General features: G+C 46.3%; 1 protein-coding gene across 2 annotated transcripts in view; it reads right to left on the bottom strand.

Annotated features, from left to right (window-relative positions):
- The window catches only part of Ankmy2 (ankyrin repeat and MYND domain containing 2), a 42,326-nt gene that overhangs the window by 5,752 nt on the left and 23,349 nt on the right, over positions 1-13,225 (bottom strand). For both annotated transcript variants that reach the window (XR_005092727.1, XM_028878420.2), the window contains exons 5-7: positions 6,463-6,623; positions 1,665-1,879; positions 864-999 (exon numbers count right to left, since the gene is read on the bottom strand). Coding sequence is in view for 1 of the 2 variants with exons in the window: in XM_028878420.2 (XP_028734253.1) it covers positions 864-999; positions 1,665-1,879; positions 6,463-6,623 (512 nt within the window). In the remaining variant the exon portion in view is untranslated. The remainder of the gene's footprint in view (positions 1-863; positions 1,000-1,664; positions 1,880-6,462; positions 6,624-13,225) is intronic.

The following is a 13,225-nucleotide window of genomic DNA, read 5'->3' as shown; positions in this document are numbered from 1 at the left end:
AAACAGCCAACTGTGTTAAAAAGGAAGAGTGTTTCTGTGTGAAAGGCCCAGGAGAGTGTGAACCAATGACTGCCCATGTTTAACCGCCATGCCAGGACTGCCTGGGACCCCCTTCTGTCTTGGTTTTCTACACCAAGGATGATAACACAGCCCACAGTAGGGACAGAGAAGTGAACCAAACTGCCAGAGGGACAGAGGGAGCCACGTGGCAGGGACTACACCAGGTTTAGGGCTAACACAGCATTTGGTTGAAATGCTTGGGAAAGCGTGACTCAGCATGGCTAAAGTGAACAGAAGACTAGTCAAAACAAGGACAGCATGAAGTGTCTCGTGAAACAGCACTTCCATGCGTGACAAAAGACGGTAAGTGATTTAGGACAACAGCAGAATGTACTTCCCACGGCTGGGATATGCAGGTTGCTGTTGTTAATTACAGAACATTCCTAATTAGAGGCACTAAAGGTGCACAGGAGAATCAGGGACACTGAGATGATTGTCTGGAACCACAGCCAGCCTTGTGCTGGCTCATCCCGCTGTGGTCTGTGGCCTGAACTCTGGTACCCTGGATGACCAATCTGTGCATCCGTCTACTCTGGAAACCTCTACTAGTAATCCTTAGAGCACACCTGTGTGTCTCTATCTCAGTAGACGGGTACGCAACCAGTACAGCATTCACAGAGGTATAAAATCTTTCTCTTATAACTACCTACTTCCCTATACAGAGAGATATTGCCAACTGATTTCCAGTCTTGCTCCTAAAATGCTCCTGAAAGAATAAGAACAGTCAGAACTTGTCCTCAGGCTCACGGCATGGTGCGGTGGCCGGGTCGCACTGGACAGGAACACAGGGAAAAGAGCCTTACGATTTCAACGGGAGCGATGCTTCGCACCAGCTGCTGGAGGAGCGTGGCTTCGCAGTACGGGAACTTCCTGATGCTCTCTCTGATGATCTTTTCCTGATACACCGGGAAGCCATCAGATGCTCTGCCTTTCAACAAGCTGAAAGACACAGTTTAAACAGTTTGGGGTTAAAACTGTCAGTGTCTCCTCAAATCTCACATGGAGGGACTCAACCTAGATTGTTATTCAGACTGAATAGCAGACCTGACCGTGCTTCCAAGATCTGATTGTCACAAGCAAAGGTGACACCTGCCTCAAAGGGCTGAGCACTGTTCCCATGCTGGCCAGCTACCTATGACCTAGTCAGCTGTCCGTGGCAAGAATGAAAACTCTCAATGAGCCACACCCTCGTGACTCAGTTCCTTTTTCTCAGTAAAGCTGCACTTGAGTTAGTTCCCTGCGGTCAGAGGGCAAAGGTCACACTCAGCCCTGCCAAGTGTGGTAACAGACACAGGAAGTGCCAGTACAGCAGCCCACATCACAATACACTTCATCTCATCACTTGGGCCATTTTCTTGCTGTGTGGTCTTTCGCATGTCACTTACTCCCTGGGAAAGGTTCCTCAAGAGTAAACCAGTAATAACAACAACGAAATTACCAAATCTCTATCTGCGTCCAATATTGTCCTTTGTTTCTGGGAGACTAAATGTGACTCCTACAGTGTCTGCTGCTGCTAAAGTGTTAGTTTTTTTTACGTGAGTCACCAGGCTTCAGAGAAGAAGGCATGTTGAGCGTATTTTTGTATGACAGAGTAGAGGCAGTACCTTTTGATCAGGGTCTCCAATTTATTCTCTCCTTCTTTGAGGAACGTAATGCACTTCTGAAAGATGCAGCTGATGTAGTGCATTTTCATAGCCAGCACTTCATTCATGTCTCTCTGTTTCATGCACTTCTCACAGATCAAATCCATCACCTTGTAGCATTTCCCGAGGGCCACTGCTTCCGCCAGCAGAGGATTCTCATTCACAAGCATCACAATCTGGAAGAAATGCCACCGAACGCTGAAATCCCACAAAAGATGTCTCCATGTACAGACAGGCAGTCGGCACAGCTGAGGCCGAGACCGCCCAGGGTCTTCTCGGAATCGCACACGGTAGTGCACAATTCAAATCAGGAGGCACGTTGCTGCTACTGGACGCCATAAAACAAATGCGGTATTGGGAAATCTCCTGACACTACGATTAAAATGTGGTCTGTCTCTGCGCATGCTAGGGTGCTGGCATGCCTGCCAGAGCACAGTGCACACTGTCTCTGAAAAGCACTTCATAAATGCTACCAGTGCACCTGCATGCAAACCGTTCACCACACACAGGACAGCATCGCAGGAGTCAACGTCCTCTAGTTAACATTACTAAACTCAACAACCCCACAGGAAAACTACAACTCTCCTCACTCCCTTCCCCTTCCTTCTCTCTTCTCCCTTCCTCCTCCTCTTCTTTCCTTTTGGATTGTGAGACAGGTCCCATGCATCCCAGACTGGCCTTGAACGTGCTAAATAAGGATGACTCTGAGTTCCCGATCCTCCTGCCTCTACAGCCCAAGTGCTGGGGTTATGGATGTGCACTGACTGCCATGCCCAGTTTGTGAGGTGCTGGGTTTCCTGAATGCTAAGCAAGTGTTCTGTTATTGAGTTAGACCCCCTAGTCTTCGAATTCTTTTTTTTTCCTTTGGTTTTTAGAGACAGGGTTTCTCTGTGTAGCTTTGGAGCCTGTTCTGGATCTCAATCTGTAGACCAGGCTGGCCTCGAACTCACAGAGATCTGCCTGACTTTGCCTCCTGAGTGCTGGGATTAAAGGCGTGTGCCACGACTGCCCTGTTTGAATTCTTATTAATTACAAGAAAATAAGATCTCCACAGAAAGAAATCTAGAAACAATATTAACTACATTTCTTTGTGGAAATTTTCCTTAAGATGAGTCCAACCATCCTCAATAATGCAATTATGTGAAAATGGAAACCAGAAATAGCTTTGAAAGGGAGAATAGTAGAAAGTTATCCAATCTTACACATTATTGGTCCTACATTTCCTATTTATGTACTAATCAAGCTCAAATTTAATGTAATCAGAAGTGCTTTTATGAGCTTTGCTACAGGGCATAGTCCTTGAAGTCAGTCTGCAGGAGACCACCCCAGGTCCTGACGGCCTAACAGGAATGACGGACGATGTGTGTGTGTGATGTGGCCAGGGTGTGTGCAGCGCTCAGTGCTTGATAACCTGTGGGTTTCTGCTCAATCCCTGTGCCCGGGAGGAGACTTCGTGGATTATATTCTCTTTGGACATGAAGAAAAATCATCTCTGAACTGACATAATACCCATGTCCAGCTTTCCTGAAAATCTAACATAGATTTAAAGTCAATGAGAAATTACCTGACACTACTCTACTTATATATAACCAAATATTTTCTTAAGATTTAGCACATTATCATAAATTATCAGACTTCAAGAAGTAAAACTGAATCCTTATTAGTAAATTTGCTGATTATTCTCCCTACCAAAACAAATATTAAAAATTAATTTGTGGGGGCTGGAGAGACGGACGTCTCAGTGAGTAAGAACACTGGCTAACTCTTCCAGAAGATCCATGGTGGCTCCCAGGACCCGCATGGCAGCCCCAAACCAGCCATAACTGCAGTTTCAGAAGCTCAGATGCACTCTCTGGTTCCCACAGCTACCAGGTACATATGTGCTGCCCTACATGCATGCAGGCTTGGCAGCTAAGAGCACTTACTGCTCTTGTAGAGGACCCGGGTTAGGTTCCCAGGACCCACATGGCAGCTCACAATCAGCTCTAACTCCTGTTCCAGATCTGATGTCTTCTACTCACTTCCCAGGGCTTTGCACACAAGTGGTGCATGAACATACCCCCAGGTACACGTGTATACACATACAATAAATATTTTTAAAAAACTAATTTGTAGAAAAGATAATCTGTGATGTACAGAACTTATTAGCTACCCATTTATACTTTTGCTAATTATGATCATTTAAAACTTTTCAATATTTTATATATGGTGTAAATAATCAGGAGTACAGACTTATAAGCAAAATTCTTTTTTAAAAATCTAAAATATTAAAGACGTTTTTAAAATTGAGACACTAGGCTTTATGTATTTTATAAAGCAGAACTAAGATCAACGAGGACTCTGATCGATAGCTACAGAATTACTGACACGTACGTGCTGCCCACAAGGAACATTCACAGTAGCCTCCTTCATCTCCACAGTATGAAAAGGAATCAAGGGAATCCTAATATGTGCTACCAAGGGAAGTAGTATATTCCTGTCAGCATAAAATCAAGGTGAGTCTTCTTTCTCCATGGATGCCTCTCAAAGAGCATGCTCCTGCGGTGGCATTTTTAATTCTTTTCACTCTGTCCCCATTTTTTAAATTGGTGCGTCAACAATCTTGGGCTTGAAAACCACCTGAACAATGGACGGCCACATAGGCACCTGCCGGCTCTTCCCTCAGAGGCCCCTCACAACGCTATCGTGATTTTCCCAGGATTTTGTCTTTCTCTTGGATAACCACTATTGTCTGGGCACCAGCACAACTCTCTGAGTCCCTTCTAAAAACAAACACATTGTTACAGCAGCCATGTAACCTAGATGCAAACGCAGCCAGTGTGGACACAAAAGCAACAAAAAGGTGAGCTGGGGGAAGGTCTGTGCTTTTTTAAAACGCTTCTTCGGCTTCCGACGGGGTTTCTCTCCTCCTCTGTGACCTCTGAAGACACAGGCCAGCTTGAAGCTAGGTGAAGCAGTGAAGTAGGACACACAACAAAAGCAAGGGGCGGCTTCTGTACCCAAAGCATAGACGAAAGGCAGAGGCCCAGGCAGACGGACTGCCTATCCTTACGAGAGCAAGGTTCGCTCTCCAGAAGGACCACAGTGCCAAGTCCCTTTAAAGACTCAACCATGTCGACCACCTCTGATCAATGCCTTTCTATTGCCTGCAGAAGGAGGTACACACTCTAATTCACTCATAATGGATGTATATGTAAAGATACTGGAAATAGGACAATTTCAAGACAGTTAGCAGGAACAGTGGGGGCCATGCAAATGTCAGAAATGATTCCAGAACCTCCCTGCAATCTGAAGGCAAAGAAACAGATATGCAAGTGAGAGAGAGAAGAGGATGGGTGTGTGAGAGAGAGAGAGAGAAGGGGTGGGTGTGAGAGAGAGAGAGAGAGAGAAGGGGTGGTGTGAGAGAGAGAGAGAGAGAAGGGGTGGGTGAGAGAGAGAGAGAGAGAGAGAGGGGGTGGGTGTGAGCGTCAGAGAGAGAAGGGGTGGGTGAGAGAGAGAGAGAGAGAGAGAGAGAGAGAGAGAGAGAGAGAGAGAGAGGGGTGGGTGTGAGCGTCAGTAAGAACGCAGGGGACTTCACTCCAAAGTAGAACAGGCTGTGATGACCTGAGTTACCCAGAAACACCTACATTCTCTGCATGAAACCTGGTCCCCCCAGCCCACCGAAAAGGCCCTTCTGAGACTCCTGGGGGTTCTCAAGGACAGCCGCACTGCCCAGGAGAGAGCAGAGGAGTTTACAGCTAAACTCTAAGCCTCCTCTTCCTCAAATTTCTAATGTAGCTTTTGTTGTTAAAACAAAACAAAACAAACACACACAAACAAAGCCGGGCGGTGGTGGTGGCGCATATCTTTAATCCCAGCACTCGGGAGCCAGAGGCAGGCGGATTTCTTTGAGTCTGAGGCCAGCCTGGTCTGCAGGATTTCAGAACAGTCAAGGCTACACAGAGAAACCCTGTCTTGAAAAACAAACAAAAACGGACTAACGATAGAGAAGATGGCAGGAAAGGCAGCTCAGAGTGGCTCTTGGAACGCACATGGAACAAGCCGAAGTCTGAGGCCCAAGCCGACAATCTGTCGGATTCCACTGACAGCATTACCAAAGGCCTCACATATTCACTTGCAACGAAAACGTGCTTACGCTTAGTGGAATTGTTACACTTATGAGTATTCTCACAAGGATAAGTATTACCGTACAGGTCAACGGTGTGCCACTCTTGGAACGCACATTGAACGAGCTGAAGTCTGATGCCCAAGCCGACAATCTGTCGGATTCCACTGACAGCATTACCAAAGGCATCACTTAGATCCACGTTACCAGGCCTCACACCAGGCCTGCCATACTCAGCCTGGGCTAAGGGCACAGCAGTTTCCTCTGGAGAACTTCCCTCATTCAAGCGAGCTACCTCATTTCTTCTGCCTGGCAGGGTGCTCTTTCCCTCTGGGGACAGGCCCAGGCCAATGGCATACTAAAGGACATGAACGACTCCACTCTCTCCGGGCTGGCGCCAGGCTGTCTGCAGCAATGCCTGGGGATAAGGTCAAGTTAAGTGAGGCTAACACTGCCCTTCCTGGCCTGTTACCCGCCTCTCCTGGTTTCCCTCACCAGCTCCTGGCGCTCGGTGAGGGCACTCCTGCCATGACTCAAGCAGACCCCTCATCTACGGGACTCCGCCTGAGACAGTTAAGACCCCATGGCATGAGAACACTTTAGACACCGAAGCAACCCTGCTCTGGAGAGCAGATACAGCAGACGCCAGGCTACCTTGACGGGGTGGAGGTTCGTTGTGGTGATGATTTTGTGCAGTGGTCCTGCCAGCTTTGGGGGCAGTTTCGGCTCTTTATCCAACCCCTGGGGTTTAGTGTAATAATCCAGCCTCTCCCGAGGGAAGAAATTGTTGATTATAGCCACACAATCATGCTGACCTTTAAATAGAGAAACAGAAAAACTGTTAGTTTATCATTAAACACTGGAGTCTGGGCTATTTTAATGACGTGACGTTGCTTTGGGAGTAAACATGTACAATGTTTTTATTCTTTGAGAAAAGAGTAGAGAAGGAAAGGAAACTACTTCAGAGAACATTTTTAAGCATCTTAAAGTAGAGAGATAGACTACCAAAAAAAAGTATTCAACTTAAGAACCCTAAAATTATTTTATAAAAACTATGATTAACTATCTCTTCTTAAACCTTAACACCAATGATACGTTTCCCCCAAGACATACAGGTACATATACATACAATTTAAATATATTCTATACAAACTATCTGTTATAATCACTAATATTATCAAGTAATCCCAGACCCCCCCCCCAGAATTGGAGAGAAGCTTAGCCTCTTTGTGAACTGAAGTATAGAAAGCTTTTGCTCCCACAAGCTTGGAATCAACACTACAGCCCCTCACAGGTTGCTAAGCCACAACCATGAGCTATTGGGTTAAAGAGAAATGTGAGTTTCCCCAGGAAAGCCGCTGAGCTGACGCTGGGCCTGCTGTCCTCTACCCACAGCTCCCTCTCCAGAACCTCTCTGGAGCCAGGAAGTGGCCACTCTGGGCAAGCACACTCCAGAGCACCCGGCTCTGGGCCCGGCCGAGGTCTCTGGAGGGACAGACTTCCTCTCCTCGCTGCCTGTCGAGGGCTATGGGATCAGAGACAGCCAGTCTTGAAGAGAGCGGTCAACCCCGGTTTGCCTGCCTGGCTCCTGTCGGTGCCTCCGGGGTCCTGGGAGCGCATGTGGTCCTGCCAACACGGACCGCTGGAGCATTGCACTGCTGGCCATCGGCCCCCACGTGTGCACTAGCAGGCGCTCTACCCGTTACTCAGCATTCCCGAGAGACTGAGGAGAAGGATGATTGCTGCCTGGGGTAGGTGGCTGTAGACCTTGGCCACACGGGCAGATACTGCAGCCCTTTGTGCCTCTGGCCCCCAAGCCTGCAGGCTTTCTTTACCTGGATGCCTAGGAAACGCTAGCTGAAAAACAGCGACTGTGCAGCGTCCCTTCGAGACACCAACGCAGCCGCCACCACAACCGCAGATCTCAAACAACCACCGAAGCGTCTGGAAGAGTAACCAGGGGCTTCCGAGAGCCGCAGGGAAGCTCAAACTTTAAAAATTAATAAGCAAATTCAAAGAGAAAATCCTACTTGCTTCTGTGAACTAAATTTGTAGTAGCAAATCAGAGAGAAATCACAAGGGGAGGGATGGGAGAGCTCACCAATGCACGGGAAATCTAACACTGGAAAGAATAAAGAGTGAAAACAGACTGAAACATAAAGAAGTCAGCGATGGAAGAAAATACCCCTGATTTGAAAATGGAATTCAGTACCGACAGCAGTGTCATTTTGTGTGTATGTTTCTAATAAATGCCGTGCCGGCCGTGCCGTTCTGTTTTTGGAGGGAAATGAGAAGTAGAGTCCCCCCTCTTCCCCTTCACTTCCCCTCCTCGATGTCTTCTTTCTGCCTACTAGAAATTTCGATTCCTATCTCGAGAAGTCAACTGCGTATTAGAAACCTGAGATCAGCCAAGGCGCTATGCTTAGAAAATGGTATCTACTTCCAGAATCTTCCAGGAGAAAATTGGCATTCAACTGAGCCAGTCTCATCCAGCAGGTTATACACATCATGGCATCCAAGTCAACCCAGGTGTCTGTGTGAGCTGACAGACGCACATGAGGAAACGGAGGCTGAGGGCGGCTGCCCTGGTTCTTTACATGGACCTCCATCAAGCAGGTTCTCATGACGAAAACAATGTTCAAATGTCTCAGCAAGAGAGTCAAACCAGACACAAACAATCAAAGAAAAAGTAACTACGATTTCCAGCAATCCCTGAAATGTTAGCTTCCATGGCAACTTGACTGGTTTAGAGTCACCTAAGAGACCCCTCTGAGTGTGTTGGTGAGGGTTTCCAGGGAGGTTTAAGTGAAGACCTGGACCACTCTCTTGGTCCCATGGACAGGAGTCCCAGAGTAAATCAAAAGAGAGACAGGACGCCGAGTCCAGAACCCATGGCTTTTCTGACTGCAGACACACTGTGACTGCCATCCCCATTTCTACCGCCATGACATCCCCATCAAGAGAAACTGTGTCTCCACAAATCACAAGCCACAATACACCCACCCACACACTTCCATAAATTACTTTGATACTTTGTCATAGGAAGGAGAACAGTGACTAATACAGCCAGCCCCTAACTGGACAGTTGGAAACTGTATATATCATACATAAAATATCTGCTACCTAACAATGACCCTGTCAGAAAACAGGTTGAACCTAAATCATTTGCTAATAATTTATTAGACTGACATATGTGTAAAGTTTATCTTTGTAAATGTAATTTTACTTGTTTAAAACTCAGTATAAAATGATAAAGAGGTTTTAACTATTTTGCTTTAAGGATTCTGATTAAATACAACTAAAAAGTATTATCACTAAGAAGAATACTATAGAGAGAGGACACAATGAACTGAGCTGCAATGTCTCCCGCAGGCTCATGTGTTTAAACACTTGATCCTCAGCTTGGGGCCCTGCCTGGGGAGGCTGTGGAACTTCTAGGACAGAGGGTCCCAGGAGTGCGCCTTGGGGTTCTGTCCCGGTCCTGTTCCAATCTGCTGTCTGCTTCCTGGTTGGCACCACATAACAAGCGGCTGCTTGCCCTCCTGCGGCCGCAGTGTAGAGCCAGCCCTTGGCCACGCTTCCCCACCAGGGTGTACTCTAGTCCCTGAAATGCCAAGCTCCAGCCCAGCAGTTTCCTAGACGATGAGATGCAGGTCTTCTCAACAGCAAGGCCCACCGACAAGTCGAGTAAATTTCTTACACAAGGTCAAACTTCCCTCAATTCAGAAAAGTTTAGAATGGAAACTAAACTGCATTCTCATTTTTAGCACTAGAAGTTAGAAAGCTGTAGCATGACTTTGACATGAACAGAGAGAAAGGAACTGCGAAATAAGTGCCAGGGAACAAACAACAAAATAAAAAAGAAAAAGTACATTCCAGAACGATCATTTAGCTGTGGTGGGTTTAGAGACACACAATCTACATAACTCGTCTGAGAAATCCTGCAACGAAAACCTGAATGAAAACGGGATCTCAGAAGTCAATGGAGAGAAGGACAGAGAAGGCCCTGGGAGGGTGGACCCGAGTCGGGGAGAGTGACTGCCTACCATCACATCAAGAGGACTGTTAAAAGAGGTGACATCCCACCAAGGGTGCTCTAGAGCAATGGGCGCAACAAAGACTGGACCGTCCCAGGAGGTTCCCAGCGAGGAGCTACCGGCCCAGAGACGAAGGCTGCAGTCCAGAAGGTGAGCGCGAAGGCCCGGAGGCCGGACAAGGCAGACACAGAGAGCAGAGCAGTGAGGTGGGGCTGCTAACTGGAGCAAGCAGTGCCCTGTGCACAGAGGGCAGAGCGTGACTGGGAATCATGTCACTTTCACCAAGACAGTCACATTGAAGACACACACACACACAAGCACACACACACACACACACACACACAAGCACACGCACACACACACACACACACACACACACACACAAGCACACGCACACACACACACACACACACACACACACACAAGCATGCACACACAAGCACACACACACACACACACACACACAAGCATGCACACACACAAATCACCAATTAAATAAGGAGCAAAGACGAGAGAGGACGGGACTGGAACCCGGTGCATATCGTAAAGACCTGCTAAAAAGGGAGGGGCAATTATTTGGAATTAGAAATGAGAGATTTCCTTTGCGTTTATGTTACATTATTTAAATAAAATCCCATAGTACCTGCCTGTAATTCCAACAACTGGGAGGTGAAGGCAGGGGAATCAAAAGTTCCAGACCATTCTTAGCTACACATCAATTTTAAAGTCAGCCTAAACTATATGAGACCCTGCCTCAAAAAACAAGCAAACAAACAAAGTGGATCTGAGAAAGAAAATGATTGAAAGAAAGAAATAACTAGTTATTGACAAAGGAAACGGACAAGAGGAATCAGGAGAAGGCCCAGTGGTACAAGTGCTTGTCACACATGGAGCTGGAATTGGGTCCCTAGGAATTACATGAAAACCTGGCTTGCCATGAAAGCCATTGTGATGCCAGGAGATTAATAAAAAATGTAAAACTTACTATTCCTCTGTTTCGTCCATAAGAAGCTAGAAGTAGCAGAATATAGGAGTGAGGTAAGAGTTCCTATAATGTGGACATTGGCTGGAAAGTACTTCTTGATAAGCTTTTTGGAAAATGGCTGATATGGTAGTCAGGTGTGGTGGGCTGAAACAGGAAGACTGTAATTAGAAGACAGTCTAGTGGTCAATTAAAAACATAAATTCTGTAAGTACAAGAATCATTCCTTTTGGGTGTGGTGATGCACCCCTTTAATCCCAACACTGGAGAGGCAGAAAGAACTGGATCTCTGAGTTCAGTTCAGCCCCAAAGCAGGCTCACGACTCTCCGTAACCCCAGCTCCAGATCCGCCGCCATCTTCTGACGAGGCATGCACATGATGCAGACAAAACACACATATTAATAAACACATTAACAGAAAAAAAGCAACAATCTAAAGAACATTTGGGAGAAAACTGCTGTAACTCATGGTAAAGACAACTTCTAAATGACAAAAGTCTCAGAAGCAATTTAAAAAAAAGGCCGTTTAAAGATAACTTTTCTATAGCAAAGCTCTTTAAGATCAGAGGACAAAAATGAGACTGGCATACAATTCTCAAATCACATCCGGTAGAGAAAGAGCTGACAGCCTACAATACACACGAAGGTTTTCCAAGTAATACGAAAAAGACAACTTCCCCATCATAAAAGGAAGGGGGGGGGGACACGTCTGTAAATGCAAATGCTTGGGAAGCAGAGAATGTAGTGCCAGTCTCAACCACACAGCAAGTTCAAGGACAGCCTGGGCTAGATGAGACCCTATTGGAAGAGAAGAGGGAAGAGGAGAAAGAAGAGGGAAGGGAAGAAGAGGAGAGGAGAGGAGAAGAGAGGAGAGGAGAGGAGAGGAGAGGAGAGCAATTCACAGAAGAAAACGGAAATGCGCTCTGGTGAGGTTTAACTTCACCGGTCTCGAGGGGAGGCAGGTGACATAACACCCTTTCACCTACTACGTCAGCAGAAGCAGAAGAACGGTAATTTCCCACAGATGATATTCAGATGAACTGCTGTGTCCTTTTGGAAAACAATTTAGACTTAATATAATAATTAAAACTACGTATCTTTTTCTTAGCAAGTTTTACTTCTAATAATATCTTACAGATATGACTAACAGCGAAGTGGATTGTTCTAGTTAAGTGGATGAAAGATATCAAATCAGCCAATAGGGAAAGCTAAATGGAATCTGTGCCACGGAATGTTACATAGCCATTAAAAAGATTCACTAGTACCCCAAGGTGAAAGAGATGACTATGACATACTAATAAATATGGAAAAGAAGTCACAAATAAATAAGATTTCTTGTGTAGGTTGATCACAGTTTGAAAGTGACAGAAGCTATATGTGGATACACCAACATACACGCTGCTGGACCAAGGAACAGAAAGAAGAGAATTACTTTTTAAAAGGCTAATTTTCCCTACCTGCTAGTGTCTTTGTACAGGAAGGTACTCTGCACACTACCAAAGGGGAAACATGAATGTCAGACCAGTTGCAAACCCTCTGATCTACAGTGCTGTCCTGCTTGCAACATACACCGGGCAATGGTGGACACAGCTTGCAGGAATACCCAACCGATATCTGATTTGACTTAAGCCCACTCCAGGAGATGGAACTCAGGCCAGCACTGCTTAGGTGACCAAGAACCTGAGACTAGGAAGCCCAGGGACCTAGGGCAAAACCAAATACTACTGTTCTACTAAAAGAATACAGTAATGACTCCTGGTGACATTCCGGTATAGTCATAGATCAGTTCCTTGCTCAGCCATCGACAGAGAAACTTCCTCCTACAAAAGATAGGAACAAACACAGAGACCCACAGCCAGACAAAACGCAGAGTGAGAGACCTTGGAACACTCAGCCTGAAAAGGGAAGCCTCCATCAAATCCCTCTCAGGGCTCGGGAAACCCTACAGAAGAGGAGACGGAGAGTCTGAGAGCCAGAGTGAATGGAGGACACCAGGGCCTCTAAATCGACTTGCTGGATGTACATACGAACTCACAAAGACACACCATGTCTCAACAGCACCCATGGGGCCTGTACAGGTAAGTGCGAGATGGAGTCCTGGCGCTGAAAGAAGTGGACACCTGCTCATTCCTAACTAGAGGCCGTCTCCAACCGATAACCACCTGCCAATGAAACATTAGATTTCTCCATGGGAATCTCACTGGGAAAACAAACTCCTCTAAGGGTAGGGTGCACGCCCAGCAGGAGACGGCCCACACCACACAAAATGCACTCAATGACATCTTTGCAAGTTCTTTCTCTCAGAATGTAAGATCAGGCCTTTTTAAAAAATTTGTATATATTTTTTTTTCTCTATTTTTACCCTACAAGTCCTTTGCACATGCACGCACGCGCGCAC

This window comes from Peromyscus leucopus, chromosome 14 (assembly GCF_004664715.2).
Source record: "Peromyscus leucopus breed LL Stock chromosome 14, UCI_PerLeu_2.1, whole genome shotgun sequence".
Taxonomy (NCBI): Eukaryota; Metazoa; Chordata; class Mammalia; order Rodentia; family Cricetidae; genus Peromyscus; species Peromyscus leucopus.
The sequence above is the reverse complement of the archived record's forward strand: the minus strand, read 5'-3'. Positions and strand labels throughout refer to the sequence as shown.